At 45.8% G+C, this 21,734-nt stretch overlaps 1 protein-coding gene across 11 annotated transcripts in view; it reads right to left on the reverse strand.

Moving 5' to 3' along the window:
- LOC139227778 (DENN domain-containing protein 2C-like) overlaps window positions 1–21,734 on the reverse strand; it is a 216,265-nt gene that overhangs the window by 80,439 nt on the left and 114,092 nt on the right. For 10 of the 11 annotated variants that reach the window (XM_070858815.1, XM_070858811.1, XM_070858814.1 and 7 more), the window contains 4 exons: window positions 16,724–16,833; window positions 13,462–13,653; window positions 12,860–12,956; window positions 5,189–5,233 (listed from right to left, as the gene is read on the reverse strand). In XM_070858815.1, coding sequence (XP_070714916.1) covers window positions 5,189–5,233; window positions 12,860–12,956; window positions 13,462–13,653; window positions 16,724–16,833 — 444 coding nt within the window. The remainder of the gene's footprint in view (window positions 1–5,188; window positions 5,234–12,859; window positions 12,957–13,461; window positions 13,654–16,723; window positions 16,834–21,734) is intronic. The other variant, XM_070858819.1, reaches the window with a different exon arrangement.

Genomic DNA, 21,734 nt, shown 5'->3' on the forward strand with positions numbered 1-21,734 from the left:
TTGTGGCTTTCGGAAAGGTAGGAGCCAGGGTGATTTTAACTGCCCGCCCACCCGCCAGGTTTCTGCTGAGTAGGTTTAAAATCATCCCCAAGGTGAGTGGGATCCTCTTCTTCCACTGGCTGAGGCAAATCTCTGCATCTCAACGGTCCAGGGCGAGATTGTATAAGTGGCAAAAGAATCGGGGGGAATGAAGAGAATTTTTACAATCCACGAGTTGTCATGATCTGGAATGCACTGCATGAAAAGGTGGTGGAAGCAGATACAATAATAACTTTCAAAAGGGGATTTAATAAATACTTGAAATAGAAAAACAATTGCAGGACTAAGGGGCAAGAGCAGGGGGAGTGGGACTAATTGGATAACTCGTTCCAAGTACTAGCACAGGCACAATGGGCTGAATGGCCTCCTGTGCTGCACGATGATATGATTCTAATTACCTTGGATGCCCAAGTCAGCCCTTACTACAAGCCTCCTCCGATTCTACCCTCCCCTGCCCCCCCCCCGGACCAGCAGAGAGGGACAGCCAGCGGGTTATCCATATGTCCTACTGGGGCAGAGGCTCAGTTCCAATTCCCTCCGCTAAGATGGCTTTAAGAAGGTGTGACTAGTATCGCAGCCCAAGTACACAACGAAAGAATCTAAATCAAGTCCCTACTCGATGAAGCAAATGCCCTTTAAAAGAAATAGAAACGAGTGTAGCCCAACCATGGCCCATGTTACATGTGCACTGAACTCCAGCAACATTATTCAGGCAATGAGACAATGTTATGGGGCCTTGACCTCAGTAATAAATTTTGTGTGGCTTTTCCTTTAGGAGCCTCTCTCGCAGTGTGCTACCAGCAGACCTCAGGCTTTAAAAAAAAAGCACAGAGATGAAAGGTGGTTAACATGTTCCATCCAAAAAAAACTGTAAAAAAGCTGCAATTCGTTAACCTTACACCCATTGTATTGGGAGATCCCTGGGGTCCTTGGCATTTAGCTGCGATTGCCAGGCAGAGACCCTCCCGAACAATTAATAACACAGGGAGATAAAAGCAGAGACAGAAGCAATGACCGAGAGTCGGGCTTTAAAAAAAAATAAAGTGGTGATGGAAAGCTTGAGCCAGGCTTAGAAGGTTAGAATGCCAACGGGTTGTTAGAAGTTACATTGTGCAAATCAAGCACGATGACCCACTAACATGGGGAAGCAGAGTGTTTATTATTTTGTAGAATTACATGAAGAAGGTAAGTTGTACTGATTTTATACAGAAAGCCCAGTCACAACTGTTGCCTGTATGTTCACATGCTGTGAAATAAAGCAGCTTAATGATTCGTATATAGCCTCATCTTACCAAGTGTTTTCTAGGTCCACCTTCAAATAGATTAGAGAGGTGCATATGTAAAAGGAATGAACATCTGCTTCAGATCACAACAGGTACTATTATTACACCCCAAGGTTACACTCTTGTTACAGTTAGATATTGGCACTCCAGGCACACCTTTAAATGCACGACGCTCAGACTGCTTAAGCACTCAAGAAGCTCTGCACCATCCAGGATAAAGCTTGATTGGTACCCCTTTCACTAGCTTAAAACTCCACTCCCTCCACCAGTGCACCATGGCTGCAGTGTGTGCTATCGACAGGGTGCAGTACAGCAACTTGCTAAGATTTCTTCAGCAGCACTTCCCAAACCCACAACCTTCATTACCTAGAAGGACAGGGGCAACAGGTGGATGGGAACTTCACCACCTCCAAGTTCCCCTCCAAGTCACACACCATCCAGACTTGGAAATATATCGACGTTCCTTCATCGTCGCTGGGTCAAAATCCTGCAACTCCCTCCCTAACAGCATTGAGATTGTACCTTCACCACACAAACTGCAGCGGTTCAAGAAGGCAGCTCGCCACCACTTTCTCAAGGGCAACTAGCAATAAATGCTGGGCTTGCCAATGGCGCTCACATCCTGAGAATTAATTTTTTTTTTTTTTTTTTAAAGTTGAGCATTGCTGTGAATATCTATGGCAGGGCCCTAAACTGCAATTTCACTGGGCCACATGTTGCAGTATTCTCACTGATAATTGGGTTTCAGTGAAATCAACTGTAGAAATTTCACAGTTACGCATATCATCATCTCAAACATACGTGTAGTGTCCCCACACTAAATATGGGGGTCAGTATCACTATAAAGAGCAATATCTCTTACTATATCCATAAAAATAATTTTAAGTACACAAGTTTCAAAAACTCAGCAATCCATCTCAGACCACCCTATCCATTAGGGTCTTTGGTAAGCAAGATTATCTGAGGCCAAGTGGGAATATCCCAACCCCGAGTGTCAGATCGATTCCTCCAGGTCCCATCAATAAGCTAAGCTTCTACCAGGAGATCGCACGGCTCCGGGTGGGGAGAACTCGGCAGTGTGACATCACAGATAAGGCAGGTAAGTGATTGGTAGTGATTGTGGGCTAAGTTTTTCTTTTAAATTAACATATAGCACATAACTAAATTCTAAAAACCAACCTTTATTTATTTAACTAATTTAATAAACTAGATAGGGTAAGTGCTTTGATTAACACTAAACTACTTAATTAAATTAAATAATGGGAAAACAGGAAGTGTTGCTGCTGCAATATGTGGGAGCTTCTGGACGTTTTGGTCCAGGGCGACTACATCTGCGGTAAGTGTCTGCGGCTAGACAAATTTCAGCTCCGAGTTGAGGAGCTGGAGTCCGAGCTGCAGACATTGCGAGACATCAGGGAGGGAGAAAGTTACCTGGACCTTTTTCTCCAGAAGGCAGCCACACCCTCTAGATTAAATACTTTAGAATTGAAACGTGGTCAGGGACAGGAGGGTGTGACTGCGAGTGAGGCAGGTACGGGGATTCAGTTAGTATTGCAGTAGCTTCAGTCCCGGCACTTGTCCAATAGATTTGAGGTTCTTGCAACACTTGTGGACAAGTGTGCAAACTGTGGGGTGGACGAGCAGACTGACCAAGGCACTGTGGTGCAGAAAGCCATTCAAATGGGGGGAATAAAGAGGAAGGTGGTTGTAGTAGGGGACAGTATAGTTAGGGGGATAGATAGGGTTCTCTGCAGCCGAGATGTGGGTCCCGAAGGCTGTGTTGCCTATCCAGTGCCAGGATAAAGGACAGCTCCTCCGGGCTGGAGAAGAACTTGGAGGGGGAGGATCTAGTTGTCATATCCATCATAATGCCTTTTAATGAATCTTCCTAATCTATCATAGCCAATTCATTCCTCATACCTTCGTAGTTCCCTTTATTTAGATTTAGGACCCTAGTTTCGGATTGGACTACTTCATTTTCCATCTTAATAAAGAATTCAATCATGTTATGGTCACTCTTCCCTAAAGGACCCCACTCAACAAGACTGTTAATTAACCCTTTCAACTTTCACAATACCCAATCTAGGATAGCCTGTTCCCTAATAGGCTCCTCAACGTACTGGTCGAAAAAAAACATCTTGTACACACTCCAGGAATTCACCTTCTACAGTATTATTACTAATTTGGTTTGGCCAGTCTATTTGGATTAAATAAATACTTCAGTTCTGTCTTCACGGAAGAGGACACAAATAAAGTCCCAGAAATGCTAGGGAAACAAGGGTCTAGTGAGCAAGAGGAATTAAAGGAAATAATTATTAGTAAGAAAATAGTGCTGGAGAAACTGATGGGACTGAAAGCTGATAAAGCCCCAGGACCTGATAATCTGCATCCCAGGGTATTAAAGGAGGTAGCCATGGAAATAGTGGATGCATTGATTGTCATCTTCCAAAATTCTATAGATTATGGAACAATTCTTGCACTTTGGAGGGTGGTAAATGTAACCCCACTATTTAAAAAAAGGAGGGAGAGAGAAAACAGGCGAACAGGTCTGTAGTTCCCCATCAGTAGTAGGGAAAATGCTGGAGTCTATTATAAAGGATATGAGAGCAGCACACTTAGATAATATCAACGGGATTAGATAAAGTTAACATGGATTTATGAAAGGAAAATTGCATTTGACAAACCTACTGGAGTTTTTTTTTGAGGATGTAACTGATATAATAGATAAGGGAGAACCAGTGGATGTAGTGTATTTAGATTTTCAGAAGGCCTTTGATAAAGTCCCACAAAAGAGGTTAGTGTGCAAAATTAAAGCACATAGGATTGGGGGTAATGTATTGGCATAGATTGAAAATTGGTTAACTGACAGGAAACAGAGAGCAGGAATAAACGGGTCTTTTTCAGGGTGGCAGGCGATGACAAGTGGGGTACCACAGGGATCAGTGCTTGGGCCCCAGATATACACAGGTATTTAAATGATTTGGATGAGGGAACCAAATTTACAAGTTTGCTGACGACACAAAACTAGGTGGGATTGTGAGGAGGATGCAAAGACGTTGCAAGGCGATTTAGATAGGTTGAGTGAGTAGGCAAACACATGGCAGATGCAGTATAATGTGGATAAATGTGAAGTTATCCACTTTGGTAGGAAAAACATAAAGACAAAGTATTATTTAAATGGTGATAGCTTGGGTAATGTCGATGTACAAAGGGACCTGGGTGTCCTTGTACACAAAAGGCATCGAGGAGCGTGGGGAGAAAGCAGGAATATGGTGTTGAGATAGAGGATCAGCCATGATCATATTGAATGGCGGTGCAAGCTTGAAGGGCCGAATGGCCTACTACTGCTCCTATTTTCACTGTTTCTAAGCTGGTTGAGCAATCACAACAATGCCCTGAAATAGTATGGACCTGCCTGGACCAGGTATCAGATTAGAGGCTCTGCGATAGTTAGTTACAATTTTTCATCACAGGTGGGTCACATCCGAGCTAACTTGACCCCATGTTCTCCGTACATTATAAAGTCAACAAGGGCAACAATAAGGAAATCCCCAGGCACGAGAAGCATGGAGGAAACCCAAGTGAATGGCATGGAATTAAAAGTTCAGCATCTTTATTCAATCTGCATTATTGGAGATTGCAGAGATTTTATAAATTAGGAGCAGCTTACAGCAGATATTAACTCAGATCTGCACTGCCAATTCACCATGGCTTTTTGTAAAGTAAGTTTATAGGTTTATTGTAAATATCTGCCCTCTGTGCCTCGCTCAATCAACCCTGCCAGTCCACCGTCACCTAGGATACAAATTACCGCTGGCAACATGCTATCAAAATGCACACTTGCTGTCATTTGGACAATCCCTTACCTTTCTGTTGTTCTTCTGTATCACTCTCTGTCTCACTGTTCTCATCTGAAAGTAAGAATACAGATGGATTTGAAAGGCATGAAATGCATTCGTCTTAAAAGGACTGAATCACACTTCTCAATTTCCCCCCAGACCAGCAAGAATCCATCCAGTCCGACACAGGAACAGACAAAGTCACAAACTGACCCCTGACCCCTACACATCAATCGCATCATCAGATAAATGGAGTACAGGTACTGGTGTTTTTCTTAGCTCTTCCATTATTAATAGGAAAAGGTTTAATACATGTCAGAAGAATGAAGCCTGGGCTAGAGGTTAAAGAGAAAGCCCGTGAATGGTGGAAACTCAAATAAAGAGACAAAATGTGCTGGGCACCCATCGGGTAAAAGAAAAGGTCATGAAAGGTGCATTTTATAGCACCTTTCACGACCTCAGGACGTTCCAAAGTACTTTTTGAAGTGTTGTTACTGCTGTAGTTGAGGAAACAGCAGCCAATTTGCACACAGCAGGATCTCACAAACAGCAATGTGATAATAAGCAGATAATCTGTTTAAGTGATATTGGCCTGGATACTGAGGAGAACTCTTCTGCCCCTCTTCGATATAGTGCCATGGGAACTTTTATGTCTACTTGAGAGTGCAGACAGCACCTCTGTTGAACACCTCATCTGAAAGATGGCATCTCCTACAGTGCAGCACTCGCTCAGTACTGCACCAGTGTCAGCCTAGATTTTGCACTCCAGTTTCTGGAGGGGGAGTTGAACCCACAACCTTCTGACTCTGAGGCAAGAGAGCTACCACAGAGCCTGAGATGAGGCACTGGACATACATTGGATGAAGTGCTGCTTCGGGTACCTATTAGTCAAAGCACTGGGATCCAAGGCACAAGCTCTTCGGTAAGATCTGTGGCCGACAGGAAGCTGACACTCCTGCAGGCTGCCCAGTGACATTATGGACTCAATTTTCCCCGGTCATTTGCGCCGTTTTTTTCTGGAGGGTTTATTTTTTTCTAAGTTTCCACCTGCGATCTGCGCCGGCGTAACTGACTTAGTTACGATTTTTCTAGGCCAGGGTTTTTTTTTTTTTAAAAACGCCATGTCTGCACCAGATTTTTCAATTTTTCACAGTTTGGCCAACAATTTTTCTTCCTAGGTCGGCGTATCTGGCCACTCCCAAAAAACCTTCTGGGCACTTAAGAAAACCAGCGCACATTCACAAATCAGCGCTGAAAGACGCCATTGTTTTTAAATTGAAGATTTTGGAAGGAGTCAAGAACAGTGTCAAAATCAACAATAAAGTTCAACTTAAAAAAAAATGTGTCAATGTAGAAGTGTAAATTTGTTGGAGTTCATCTTCTTGAAGTAGGGCTGGAGAGTCGTAACTTTGACCGGCAGAATCAGCCCGCGCCTGGACACAGCGACTCGGGACTCGGCTACCAAACAAGCCGTGGGGGGGAGGAAGGTGAAAGAGGAGAGAGTGAGGTGCGATCGGAAGGCTTCGAGCTGGGAACGAGATGCCAATCAGAAGCCTTCTGCACTGAAGACTGCAATGGGGGGGGGGGGGGGGGGCGGGGAAAGAGAGGAAAGAGGGGAGAAGTCACAAGATTGCAATTAGTTAAGGGGGGGGGGGGAAAGAGAAGAGAAGTCACAAGACCTTTGGGTGTGGTCCATCCATACAGACCTTGGGGAGAGAGAGAACTACAAACCTGTCCTGCCTGCCTGCTTTCCTGCCGTTTTGAGCTTCTTTCAAAAGGTTACATTTGTATGGGGACAATAATGACAATGCCATACTTTGTGCAAGACTTCTGCATCACGGTGCTACGTAATAGACAATTGATTTGACTTCATCGCATCAGGAACCTCAGAGCCCGTATGGTGCTGGGCAGGAGGCCTTACCCGCGTCGGGTATATCGAGACAGGCACCTCACCTGAGTGAGGCAGACTATGTCAGAAGGCTGCGTTTCCGCAAAGAAGTTGTAAGTGAGATCTGTGAGTTGGTCAAAGCAGACCTGCAACCTAGAAGCATCAGGAGCACTGCTTTGTCAGTTGAAGTGAAGGTTACAGCTGCACTTTCATTCTATGCCTCGGGATCGTTTCAAGCTACAACTGGGGATGTGTGCACCATCTCTCAGCATGCAACACATATCTGCATTCGCCAGGTGACGGTTGCATTGTATGCGCGGAGGAATAACTTCATAAAGTTCCCCATGACCGCCCAAGCAATCCATGACAGGGCTGTGGGCTTCTCCAGGATTGCTGGCTTCCCAAAGGTACAGGGCTGCATTGATTGTTGCAGATTGCCTTACGAGCACCTTGAGGATTCCGAGATGTACAGGAACAGAAAAGGCTTCCACTCCATTAATGTGCAGCTCGTGTGTGATGACATGTATCATATCATGTCAGTCGATGCAAGATACCCTGGGAGCATCCATGATGCGTTCATCCTACATGACAGCGTTATATCTGCGATGTTTCAGCAGCAGCAGCCAGAAGGGCAGAGCTGGCTACTCGGAGACAAAGGGTACGGCCTCGCCACCTTGCTCATGACGCCCCTACACATAACCCGGATGGAAGCTGCCCATCAATATAACATGTTATATATGTCGACCATTGGCATATTGAAACAGCGTTTCCGATGCCTGGACCATTCTGGAGGCTACTTGCTGTACTCCCCTGAGATTATCGGTTGTGTGCTAGATGTTGTATAACTTAGCCATCATAGGTAGCAGCACCTGGTAGTTGAAGACCCACCTGCGGTGGGAGTGGCTGATGATAATGATGTGGAAGATGCAGATGACGAGCAGGAAGAGGAGGATGATGAGGATGAGGAAGCTATGCAAGTGCCTAAGGCCGGAGCATGACGGCGGAGGAGGGTGGGCCATCAAGCCCCTTTAACGATTGCTCGAGCCTTGCGCCAGCAGCTCATCCGTGAACGCTTTACTGATGCCTGAGGGCTCAGTGACAACTATTTCACATGGACCATGTTTACTGTTTGGAGCTGTTCTGTAATGTTGTATTATGTTAATGGAACATGATTCAGTTTTAATGTAAAATATATTTTATTCAAAAGTTTAACAATGTACTTAAGTTAACTTTCATAAAATTATTCTTGTATCAAACTTTACTTTATCACTCACAAACTTTTATAAACATGTAAATTTACATAACTTACTATAAACTTTTAATTTGAGAACAGTTACAACAGTAACAATAACAACAACAACAGCAAAGAAAGGCTGCACCCACCCATCTCTCCTCCCCCTTATTCAAAGACCACCGCTGCACTTGGTCTTGGACACCCTACCACCCCTGCCCACAGGTGGTGCCACAGTGTTTCTGGGCTTGATACCAAACTTTCTAACAACTGCACACCTCTTGGTGGGGGGGGGGGGGGGAAGCGGCAAGTTGGAGGGGCCCAGCTTTGGGCTCTTCAGAGGCTGGTGTGGAAATTGGAGTGGGAGTGAGTTGATTCTATCAATGGCGCGGGGGGTCAAGGCGTGTTCCCTTATTGCCGCAGCTAACTCCAACATGCCATCCCTCATGTGCCCTGACAGTGTCTCAATGGCCTGCAACATTCTCTCCCTCATGTTAATCAAAACTGTCTGAATTACCTGCAACATTCCCTCCCTCATGGTCAGTGACATGGTTTGTACTACTCTGACATTCCCTCCCTCGTGGCCACTATTCTCTCACTGATGGTCCCGGATATCGTTCCCATTTCTCGTGCCATTGCTGTTACTTCTCCCGTCAGTTTCGCTACCTCATCACTCACCCCACTGATGCCGTCCAGGTGTGATTGGGTAAGGTCAATGCTCTCTGCACTCAATGACATCATCTGAACCACATCTGTTAGATCCTGCACCTCAGGAGAGCGCGGTTGAGCTCTCCTTCCCCTCCTCCCCACGGGTGTGCCTCACTGCACCACACCACTGGGACCCGCAACCTCGGAAGGTGTGAAACGGTGGAATGTCCCACCAACACTCAATCAGAAAGGGCTGTCATCTCCATGAGCGGCACCTCCTCCAAAGTCAGTACAACAGTGGGAGCTTCATCCCCTTGCACCACCCCCCGGCCCCATGTTCTTGGTCTGGAGCGTTGGATTGGAAGATGTTCTCCTCTTCAGGCTTGTCCACGTTTAAATCTTCTGTATTGTCAGGGTCCTCAACTTCTGCAAAATATAACAGTCAAATGGTTAGCAGTAAAGGAGGGGGCAGGGTGGGTGGCATGAGTAGGCTCACACATCGCAGACCAGGCAGCAGGTTGATTTGAAGGACCATGATGAATTTGCAGGACTTGCCCTCTACCTCGAGTGTGGGCCCAGCTTGTGCAGTACTGATTGCTTTTTTCCAGGGAGGACCCATCAAGGCAGCGACCCTCTCTTCGAAGGGTGTCAGTGGGTGCAGATTTGCCAGGCCTCCTCCTGTTCAAGTTCTTTCCCTTTTATTATGTGCCACCTTCCTCAGCAAAGATGAAAACCTAACTTTTTAAAGAGAGTGTCTTTCTGCTGGGTGGGACATATACAAATGGTCATATTTATAATTGCAATTGCATTGAATAAATGAAATTACTACTTTCACTAACTACTTGACCAAAGTCCAGCCACTTTTTTTTACACTGGCCTCCAGATTTCATGGTGGTCACCATTACACAGTAATCTTCTGCAACTTGGTTCCAGTGTTTCTTCACTTCTTTGGGTGGAACTTTTGTGTGACCTCTGCTGGTGTCCAGCTCCTGCCATCTGTTCTCAATCAATCACAGTAACTAGTGCCTCCACTTCTTCCTGTAAGAAATTCTTAGTCCTTGTACCATGTTGCATCTTGTATTGCTGCAGCTGCGATTTTTCCAATGCTCTCACACAGCACTCAACATTCTTATACAGACAGCTGGCTCTTTAAAAATGGCCGATTGCCAAATTGGAGCTATACTGTGCATACGCGTCCACTGCAAAGACGGCAGAAACGTAACTTTTTCCCCCCGCGCATGCGCAGAAGGTGCGGCATCATTTTTCGGCGCAGATAGCGGGCTCCACCCGCCCCCCCCCCCCCCCCGAGGTGACTGAACACGCTGCGTGCCGCCAAATTCAGATTATACATCGGGGAAACTTTGGCAAACTATTTCTGGCGCATTTCTGGCCTAGAAAAACGGCAGAAAACGGACTTGGGGAAAATTGAGCCCCTATACTTGTGATACTTTCAATCGGCCTTCCTCCCATTCAGAGGGTCTGCTATCCCTCAAGATGGACTGTTCAGAAAGTCCAGCATCTTTTTAGTTGTAAACTGCTCATTATATATTATACTTATATTGAGGGGGCCAGGATTCTGCATGTAGCAGTGATAGTAATTCCAACTCAATGACCCTTGGAGACAGCTTCAGAAATTCTTGACTCAGCTTTTAAACGGAGTGCTTGAAAGAGACGGCACGTTCATTTTAGGGTTAGAGAGTGACTGTCTGTCGAATGTGTCTTTTGGCTGATAGGGAGTGGAATGAACAGCAACACAAATTCTGTGCCCCAGGCTTTATCAGCCATCCGCCTGCGGGATGTAGCACAAAGGTGGGAAATCAGAGAAATGGGAAAGATTAAGGGAAGTCGCACTCCAAAAAGGAGACCAGCAGGATGCAGAAGGTGCAATAACCAAGAACCAAAAGGACGAATCGAGGCTGCTCCTTATTGGGAATGGGCCTTGAAATCATCAATCAGATCAGCCACTTGATCTTGGCTACATTTTCCATCAGGTCAGTTTTAGTCACCAAACAAATCCAGAAATTCGGTTTTCCTTCCCAGCTCCGAGCTGTAAAGAGCTTGAGGAGTGGGGGTCCATCTCAGGGACACAGAACACTCCTCTCCCACAGCTAGGACACCCGGTTCAGCTTCATCAGCCCAGACTGCTCATCAGGAAGAAAGGGGGTAGGAAAGTAAGAGAGAAAGAAAGGATAAGAAAAGGGAAAGAAAAAGGAAAGAGGAACAAAAATGTGAGCATGTAACAGACCGTGGTCACTATCTGTACGTTCTTTTGCTTGACTGAGAATTAAATATTGTTTACAGAAAATGTTTTTCAATATAATTATCAAATTGTGTTTTCGTTTAGGCTTTAACAGTATTTAAATGTTTTTCCAAACAAGATGGAATTTGAATTTAAGAACCATTTGAGCAAAAGTTTTGCATAAAATATATTGTCAACTTATTTCTTCACTTCAGGCTCTCGTGTTTTTTTGGTTATATTGAGAAATTGTGAACAGTTGTTATGTAAAGATTTAAATTATCAAACTGTTCTAGCTATTTCACAATGTTAAATCTCAAGGTATCTTCCTCCATGCTGCTGTCCATTGCAAGACCTCCCCTCAAATTCTTCCAAACCTAGATGGAAGAAGTGCTCCCTCAGGCCCCGCAAGGTGTGCCTGCCTGCCCGTCCTCCAGGTGATCGCGCTGGAACCCCCGCATCCACATCTCCAATTCCCAACCGGACAGCCTGGGACCGTTACCACTCATCCCCGGCTGCGGCCTCCTGCCGCCAAAGTCCCACTCATCCCAGGCAATAAATCTGTCTGGGTGTGGGGTAGGACTCCGGGAACTTTTATTTAAATGAGGCCCTGCTGTTAAGATGGGCCGGACCACCTCGTCTCAGAACACGCCCCCACTCCACCTCTGTAAAAGTCAAGGCCAAAGAGCCAGTCACACGAAAAACACTAAATGACTCACATTATCCAGGCACCAATCAAGAAATGTAATTCATTGTCCGAGGAGAGCGCCCCCCTCCCTCACCCCCACTACAGCCTAACTTCCGACTCTGAGCAAAGCCAGGGGAAATCCTCTGACATTAATCTAAACACATTGTTAATGTTGGAACGGGACTGTAGGGCTTTTACCAAAATCCCATGTACACTCCCGCCGAACATCACCTGGGCAAAGACCAGCTATCGCAGCATACACTGAGCACGGACCGGGGATCCTCTGGGCCAGTGTGGCTCAGTTCTACCTTCGACAGCGCACTAACACACGGCCATTGCATGAGCTCCACTCACCACTGTTTTAATGTATATATCATTGTTTTAGGACTAATCGCTGAGTTTTAAAGTTATAGTCTAAACATGTGAACTAACATGTACTCTGAGGTGCAGCGTGTTTACTGATGAGAGTCCTCTTATTTTGAATCAATGCTAACACTGATTATCTCAGCATCCCTTCAATCAGTTTCCTGACAACGGACCAAACACACAATGCAGGACACTACTGTCAAATAGATTATTGCTTCAGATAATTCCTACCATTGTCTCTGCTTCTTAATATACTATATCCTGCTGAATAAACAGTAACCGCACACAGTGCCACAGTGAGTAACATTTACCCTGCTGAATAAGCAGCAACTCTGCACAGTTACACAGTGATTAACCCTTAGCCTGCTGAATAAACAGTAACTCCACAGTGAGTAACCCTTACCCTGCTGAATAAACAGTGAACTGAAAATATCTTTCATAAAACTTTGGTGTTTGAAAGTTTTGGAATCATCTTAAATGTTAACAGCCATATCAGAACAAGGTTCTTGAGGAATCTTGTAAACCAGACTGTAAAATTGCAGTGTGTGGTACATTTATATTTCAAAGCCTGGTATCTTGGACTTGCACTACTTACATTTTACTTGGAAACACTCAGTATAATGAGGAATATAATTAGGTACCTTTCAGAGGCGTGGACTCTGGTCCCAAGAAGGTCGGGGCCTTCACCTTCTTCTTCCCTCGTTTTAAATCGTACACCGCCTGTATCTTCAAAACCAACTGAAACAAAATGGCAGCAGTCACCACGGCACTTGTAATACTTAGCAAATACTGGAGACTGTTTATCGTGGGATTAATGAGACACAGCACTGTAACAATTACCAAACACTGCTTACCGCGGAATCAGTGAGACACAGCACTAACACTTACCAAATACTGCTTACTGTGGGATCAGTGATACACAGCACTGTAACACTCCAACTACTGGAGACCGCTTACTGCGGGATCAGTGAGACACAGCACTGTAACACTTATCAAACACTGTCCACAATACCAGTGAGACCGGGCACTTATCAACACTCTTCACATGCAGCATATCTCTGAATATCTCAGGTATAAACTTCTGAAGCAATGCACTGTATAATATTATAGGAGTAAACTCCCAAACTAACACCCCCCCTAATATTACAGGTGTAAAATGCTTAAACTTGGACACTTCCTAAAATGACAGGTTATAATTTAAGCATCCGCATGTCCGAATATCGGTTCAGCATCTTCAACTCACCACGGGGATCCTCCTTCTTTTCTTCACAAACACGTCTCCGCTGACAGGGTCCTCGGGGTTGCCAGGCTGTAGCAGAGGGTTGGTGCGAAGCAGAGGGACTGTACTATCCTTGCTGATCTTCCTCAGGTCCGGAACTTTCCAAGTTTTACTTTCCTGAGCTTGTCCCAGGAGGTTGGGGGGTTTGGGTGGGAGCTGAAAGTAGTGGAATGAGCACACACACACACACGAGACTGCATCACTAGATGGAAGGGCTGGGGTTGCCTCCTCCTCCTCTCAAAAGGATGGGAAATTTCACTGCATATCCGGTACTTAACCTTTTCCACAATTTTATGCTGAAATATCCCCCAATTTTCATTCCTCCTCTGCCAAAACTCTTGCTGGGTTAGCAGATCGCCAGTATCTCACCCATTCCTAGCCAGTGTCACTGGCAATTTGACCAGAGGAACATCGCAGCAGACCCCCATCATGACCTCACCAGACATTGCACAAATGCACATTCTAGTGCCACTCAGTGCACAGTGACCATTAACCCAGCACCAGACACAAAATGCCTTAAAAACCAACAATAATTTGCATTTATATAATGCCATTAACATAGCAAACATCCCTGGATGCTTATAAAATAGTATAAAGGGGGTGAGTGAACATTGGACTTCCTGCTCAGTGATTTCACTCTCACCGCTGAGTGTTGAGAGGATGTTTCCCCTGGCTGGAGAGTCTAGATCTAGGGCTCATAGTCTCAGGATAAGGGGTCAGCCATTTAGGACTCAGTTGAGGAGAAATTTCTTCACTCTGAGGGTTGTGAATCTTTGGAATTCTCCACCCCAGAGGGCTGTGGATGTTCAGCTGCTGAATATATTCAAGACTGAGATCGATAGAATTTTGGGCACAGAGGGAATCGAGGGATATGGGGATAGTGGAGTTGAGGCAGAAGATCAGCCATGATATTAAATGGCGGAGCAGGCTCGAGGGGCCGAATGGCCTACTCCTACTTCTTATATTCTTGTGCTACAGACACACGGACTCATACACTGGTGAGGAATCTCAGCATTTCCAGTCATGTTTCTGCTAGACTTCTGTTTTAAAGAGGCTGTCCTCAGCTTCAGGGGAGGATGGGTGCGGGAGGGGGGGGGAAGGAAGAGTTTGGCACAAGGCTACAAATTACACCTAACACATTTTACCACAACCCCGTTGTGACCAACACACCTAACTTCTATATTCCCCAGCTATATATCCCCAGGTCAGAATAGATATGGTCCCATCAGGGTGGGTGAGACACACATCAGCTCAGAGACATCCCCAGAGTTAGTATCGATGCCACTTGCCTTCCCCCATGACCCAGCTGAGTAGAAGATACTCCCTCTATGGAGGTCTGTTGGTTGCTGCTAAACCCAACCCAGAAAAAACCCCTCCCCTTCGCAGCTTGGACCTGTCACTCTAGGTGCCCTGACTCTGAATTCAGTTACTGCTGCTGTGTCGAACCGGACAGTGTGGGGCATACATGGCCCACCCACATTGCACGGTCTGTCCATTGCAACAGGGGTAGGTCGTTCAGCCCCTCAAGCCTGTTCCACCATTCAATTAGAGTATGGCTGATCTGTATCTTAACTCTATTTACCCGCCTTGGCTCCATATCCTTTCATGCCCTTGCCCAAGTGCTTCCTCTTATCACCTGAATGGCCTAGCTCTAATTTTAAGGTTATGTCCTCTTGTTCTGGACTCGCCCACCAGATGAAATCGTTTCTCTCTATCTATCCTATCAACTCCTATAATAATTTTAAACACCTCAATTAGATCACCCCTTAATCTTTGATACTCAAGGTAATACAAGCCCAGTGCAATAGACAGCTCCACGATTACCCAAATCCAATGGGCCTCACTGTGAATCAATGCAAGTGAGGCGCTCTGAGTATAGATTGATTTTTAAAAATATTTCTCAAACACAAGTGTGTGCGTGGTTTCTGGAGCTGACCATCAATCTGAGGGAGGATGGGTCAGTGTCACTAGTGGAACATTTCTGTAGGGTCCCACTGACAGATTTGTGGAGTCTCGTGTGCAGTCAGCTCAGCTTGAAACTGAACACGGCTTCAGACAGACTTCCACACCACGTCCAGGCCCCAATCACAGGCGGAATAAACTTGCGGCTTGCAAAATGGCACATGGAACAGCCTGTGTTTTTATTCAACAAAAACAACTTGCCTTTATATAGCACCTTTAATGTAGTAAAGCATCCAAAGGCATTTCAGATAAGCGTCATCAAACAAAATTTGACCCCAAGCCACATAGAGATATTATGGCAGCTTGGTCAGCGGTAGGTTTTAAGGAGCATCTTAAAGGAGGAAAGAGAGGTAGAGAGGTGAAGAGATTTAGGAAGGGAATTCCAGAGCTTAGAGCTTAGGCAACAAAAGGCATGGCCACCAATGGTGGAGCGATTAAAATCAGGGATACTCAACAGGTCAGAATTAGAAGAGCGCAGATATCTCGGAAAGTTGCAAGGCTGGAGGAGATTGCAAAGAGTGGGAGGGGCAAGGCTGTGGAGAGATTTGAAACCAAGGATGAAAATTTTAAAATTGAGGCATTGCTTAACTGGGAGCCAATTTAGGTCAGCGAGCACAGAGGTGATGGATCAGCAGGACTTGGTGGGAGTTAGGACATGGGCAGCAGAGTTTTAGATGATCTTAAGTTTATGGAGGGATAGAGTCAGACAATATTATGAAGGTGGAAATTGGTGGTCTTAATGATGGCGCAGAAATGTGGTTAGTTCATCTCGCGGTCAAATATGACACCAAGGTTGCGAACCGTCTGGTTCAGCCTCAGACAGTTACTAGGGAGAGGGATGGAGTCGGTAGCTCAGGAACGGAGTTTGTGGTGGGGATCGAAGACAATTTGGATGTAAATAAATCTTATGCCGCTATTTTGAAGAGCAGGGGAGTTCTCCTCGACAATATTTATCCCTTACCCAGCATTACACAAAATCAGATTATTTGTTCATTATCACATTGCTGTTTGTGGGGCATTGCTGTGCGCAAATTGGCTACCACAGATCCTACATTATAACAGTGAGTACACTTCAAAAAGTACTTCATCGGCTGTAAAGTGCTTTGGGACGTCCTGAGGTTAAGAAAGACACTTTTTAAATGCTTGTCTTTCCAATTGTGTAAAGGGAACAGCTCTAAATGCTCCTGAATCATGAGCTTGTTTGAGAAGTTCACTCAGTTCTGGGAGTGTGAATGACACACAAATAATAATGTGGGATTCTTACCTTGGGAGGTCTCTTGGGCCGTGTAGAAGGTGATCCCCAGACTCTCTTCCCTCTGGACAGAAGTGACGGGGTGAACTTTATGTCTTCGTACGGATTTTCCTTGGAGGGACCTAAAGCCAAGGTAGAGGAGAAAGATGCTGATCAGGTTGCCCTGCCTCTGGGAGGTGTTGGCAGATTACATCCACAGCAGGAAGTCAAAGCAAGCAGAGTCCAGGTGGTGAGGTGACAGACATGGTGCAGACTGCATATAGATTCCCGATAAGGGATGCACCTGTCAATGCAACAGACTCTGTTGAAACAGAGTCCAAAACTGAAGGATAAAGCATTGTTCAATTTAGAAAAACGATTGGACATTTTTCGTCCAGAAATCGAGGTGGCCAGTGTTGCAATATAATTGTAGCTCACCACGGACCTGAGGGAGCCTGGTCCCAGTCATCGCCCAAGCTGGGATGATTGTACTTGGGACGGAACACCTTGTTATAGTTAAGTGGAGAGTTTATTTTGAGCATGGAAACCCCCTACTGGTATGCAGTATAATGTGGATAAATGTGAGGTTATCCACTTTGGTGGCAAAAACACGAAGGCAGAATATTATCTGAATGGCGACAGATTAGGAAAAGTGGAGGTGCAATGAGACCTGGGTGTCATGGTACATCAGTCATTGAAAGTTGGCATGCATGTACAGCAGGCGGTGAAGAAGGCAAATGGCATGTTGGCCTTCATAGCTAGGGGATTTGAGTATAGGAGCAGGGAGGTCTTACTGCAGTTGTACAGGGCCTTGGTGAGGCCTCACCTGGAATATTGTGTTCAGTTTTGGTCTCCTAATCTGAGGAAGGACGTTCTTGCTATTGAGGGAGTGCAGCGAAGGTTCACCCGACTGATTCCCGAGATGGCAGGACTGACATATGAGGAGAGACTGGATCGACTGGGCCTGTATTCACTGGAGTTTCGAAGAATGAGAGGGGATCTTATAGAAACATATAAAATTCTGACGGAATTGGACAGGTTAGATGTATGAAGAATGTTCCCGATGTTGGGGAAGTCCAGAACCAGGGATCACAGTCTAAGGATAAGGGGTAAGCCATTTAGGACCGAGATGAGGAGAAACTTCCTCACTCAGAGTTGTTAATCTGTGAAATTATCTAATGCAGAGAGTTGTTTTTGAAGACAGTTCGTTAAGATATATTCAAGAGGAAGTTAGATATGGCCCTTACGGCTAAAGGGATCAAGGGGTATGGGGAGAAAGCAGGAAAGGGGTACTGAGGGTGAATGGTCAGCCATGATCTTATTGAATGGTGGTGCAGGATGGAAGGGCCGAATGGCCTACTCCTGCACCTATTTTCTATGTTTCTATGTTTACCCGCCATCAAGAGGCCAATATTGGAGGAGCGCAGATATCCCTGAGGGCTGTAAGACTGGAGGAGGTTTTAGATATGAAGACAAGTAACACATAGTCAGAGCAATGTACAGGAACAAACCTCAGGCACACACCGTCAGGGCAGTAAACATATTAGGGGTACAACGGTCATTTATTCCGTAACTAGGGGCTATAAATACAAGATAACAACTAATAAATCCAATAGGGAATTCAGGAGAAACCTCATCATTCAAAGAGTGGTTCAAATTTAGAACTCGCTACCACGAGTAGTAGTTAAGGTAGTAACAGATGCACTTAAGGGGAAGCTAGATAAATACATATGGGATTTAGGAGTAGAAGGATATACTGATAGTATTAGATAGAGGAGGCCCAATGGGAACACAAACACTAGTATAGACATATTGGGCCAAATAGTCTGTTTGTGTTGTAAATTCTATGTAATTCAGCAATAACGCCTAATAAGTCCATCCTACAGGTGGAGTCGGACCTAAATTCAAACCACGACTGACTTGCTGAGGCTGCCAGCAGCAGGATACCACACGGGCATGCTCATCACCCCAACAGCGTACCACTTTGCCCTGCGCATTTCCCCACACTGGGGCCTAGATATCCTGCCTGACTGCGTCTGAGCCAGCCTCACATACCCTCCCCTTTTCCTACAAGGAAGGCACCAGTTGGTTCCATGCACCCACCCTCCCACCCCAGACAGGGGCCACCAGCCAACACGGGATTAGGAAAGCTCTGCATGTCGTCAGTGGAGTTCCTGGCCAAAGACCGCCCTAAGAGGAGGAAGTGCATCCGGGAGGGCGCTGGGCCCCTCGAGTCTCATCGCCGAGAGTGTGCAGAAATCAAGCGCAGGCAGCGGAAAGAGCATATGGAAAACCAGTCCCACCCACCCTTACCCTCAACGACTAGCTGTCCCACCTGTGACAGGGACTGTGATTCTCGTATTGGATTGTTCAGCCACCTAAGGACTCATTTTTAGAGTGGAAGCAAGTCTTCCTCGATTCAGAGGGACTGCCTATGATGATGATGATGATGATGATGATGATGATACAATGTACTGCTGTTACATTGTCTAACTATGCAGCCCCTCTAGAGTTACTCCCACCAGCTGCATGACTTAAACCAAGTGGGGGCGTCAAAGGCATCTGGAAGTCGAGGGGTTGAATTTCTCACAGTCCGCTACAAGTGACCCAGCAAACAGTGACCCAGCTCCAAGGAGCTCCAGTTACTGGTCTCCTCACTCGTACATTCCGATAATTTGACATTACATACCAGCCAATTTGTAACTGGGGATATAAAGTATCACAGCCGCATTCCAGGGAATTTCTGGCCTGTTTCCAAACAGGGAGATGGAGCATGTCGACTGCTGTACGAAGGTTGTTCTGTGCAATGACAGGCTGAATTGCCAAATTCTTACGCAGTCTGACACTCAGCCTTGCTCATTGAGTGCTACGTGCATTCTCCGCCTCCCCCCATTCCAATTTTTCCCCCATCTTAAATGGTGCTTGCCCTTGCTGGGGTACAGTTCTACAGACATCGGCAGCCCGCTGGTATCTTGCTCACATGGTCCTCCTTTATGTGTGAGCCCTAGGCCTCAAGTGTTGGCAGGCTATTTAACTGGAGGAACTCACATTTGAAGCAATTCCTCTTCATTAGAATCTTACGGCACACAAGGAGACCATTAAGCCCATCAGGCCTGTGCCAACTTTTTGGTAGATTAGTATCCAATTAGTCCCACTCTCCTGTTCTTTCCCCATAGCCCTGCAAATTTTTCCTTTTCAACTATATATCTCTTTTCAAAGTTACGATTGAATCTGCTTCCACCACCCTTTCAGGCAGTGCATTCCAGATCATAACTCGCTACATTAAAAATAAATTCTCATCTCCCCCTGTTTTTTTTTTGCCAATTATCTTAGATCGGTGACCTGCAGCCAGTTTCTTCTTTGAACACCTCTATTAAATCTCCCCTTAACCTTCTCTGCTCCCTCCCAGCTTCTCTAATCTCTCCAAGTAATTGAAGCCCTTTATCCCTGATAACATTCTGATGAACCTCCACTGCACCTTCAAGGCCTTGACATCCTTTCCAAAGTTTATTTTTTATTCATTCATGGGATGTGGGTGCGCTGCTGGCATGGCCAGCATTTATTGCCCATCCCCAATTGCCCTGGAGAAGGTGGTGGTGAGGCTTGCTACACTATTACAGAGGCCAGTTAAGAGTCAACCACATTGCGGTGGGTCTGGAGTCACATGTAGGCTTGACCAGGTAAGGATGGCAGATTTCCTTCCCTAAAAAGGACAGGAGTGAATCAGTTGGGTTTTTACAACAATACGACAGCTTCATAGTCATTTATACTGGTACTAGCTTTTTATTCCAGATTTGTTTAATTGACTGAATTTAAATTCCCAAGCTGCCCTGCAACTGGTAATTTGAACACATGTCTCCAGATCATTAGTCCAGGTCTCTGGATTATTAGTCCAGTAACAAACACTATGCAACGGTATCCCTTTAAGTGTGGTGCCCAGAACTGGCCACAATACTCCAGGGGTCACTGGACGGGGTTCAGTAGAAAACCTGGCTGATCTCCGGTGGACACATTTTGAACTATCACTTCAGAAGGATCAGCACTTTTAGAAGAAGGGTGAGAATTGGAGGAATAAAATGCAACACTCTTGCAAGAAACCTTAAGCAAAGGGGTTTATCTTTTGCAAAAATCAGTCCTTCTCCATCATCACCCCATTCCGTGATTCTCCAGGGCCCTTCATGGACTGCAGCCAAGTGGGCAATAGGATGAACTTTAAGATCTCTGCCGCATCACACTGAATCAGTTGACAAGAGCTGAGGCGAGCAGAACAACTTTTACTTGTGTAGTGCTCTTGGATTGACAAAACATCCCAAGGAGCTTCACATGGACAGAGGGGCAGTTGGAGAATTATGAGTGTCATGTATGTAACCTTCATGTAACAACACTGCAATACTGTATATACTTGAGAAATGCACACCTTGATCACAGGGGATGAACTTGTGGGAGACACTCCTCACCTGATCATCCAGGTATATAAAGGGAGGTCCCATGCAGGGTCATCACTTCTTGGTCCTGTGAATAAAGGTTCAGGTCATGGAGTGACCTTGTCCATAGAATGTGCCTCGTGTGGATTTGTGGTATTGTGTAAGGACTTTACATTGGCGACAAGAAACGGGAATCAACGACCCGCGAGAATGGCCACCGGCAGCACAGATGAACGGTACTGTGTTGGTGAGGGCTGGGACGATTTCATTGAGAGACTCCAGCAGAGTTTTGTCACGAAGGACTGGCTGGGTGACGCAGCGGCCAACAAGCGAAGGGCTCATCTGCTGACCAGCTGTGGACCGAAGACTTACGCACTCATGAAAGACCTGCTAGCACCCGAGAAGCCGGCGGACAAAACCTTTGAAGAGCTCAGCAAACTAATCGGTGAGACCTCAAGCCGATGAGCAGCGGACACATGGCCCAACACAGATTCTATACCCACCGACGTCGGGAAGGACAGAGCATACCGGACTTCGTTGCAGACCTCCGCGCTTGGCCAGCCTCTAAGTTCACAGACGCCTGCAGGGGGGAGATGCTAAGGGATTTCTTTATTGCGGGC

This window comes from Pristiophorus japonicus, chromosome 17 (genome assembly GCF_044704955.1).
Source record: "Pristiophorus japonicus isolate sPriJap1 chromosome 17, sPriJap1.hap1, whole genome shotgun sequence".
Lineage (NCBI taxonomy): Eukaryota > Metazoa > Chordata > Chondrichthyes > Pristiophoridae > Pristiophorus > Pristiophorus japonicus.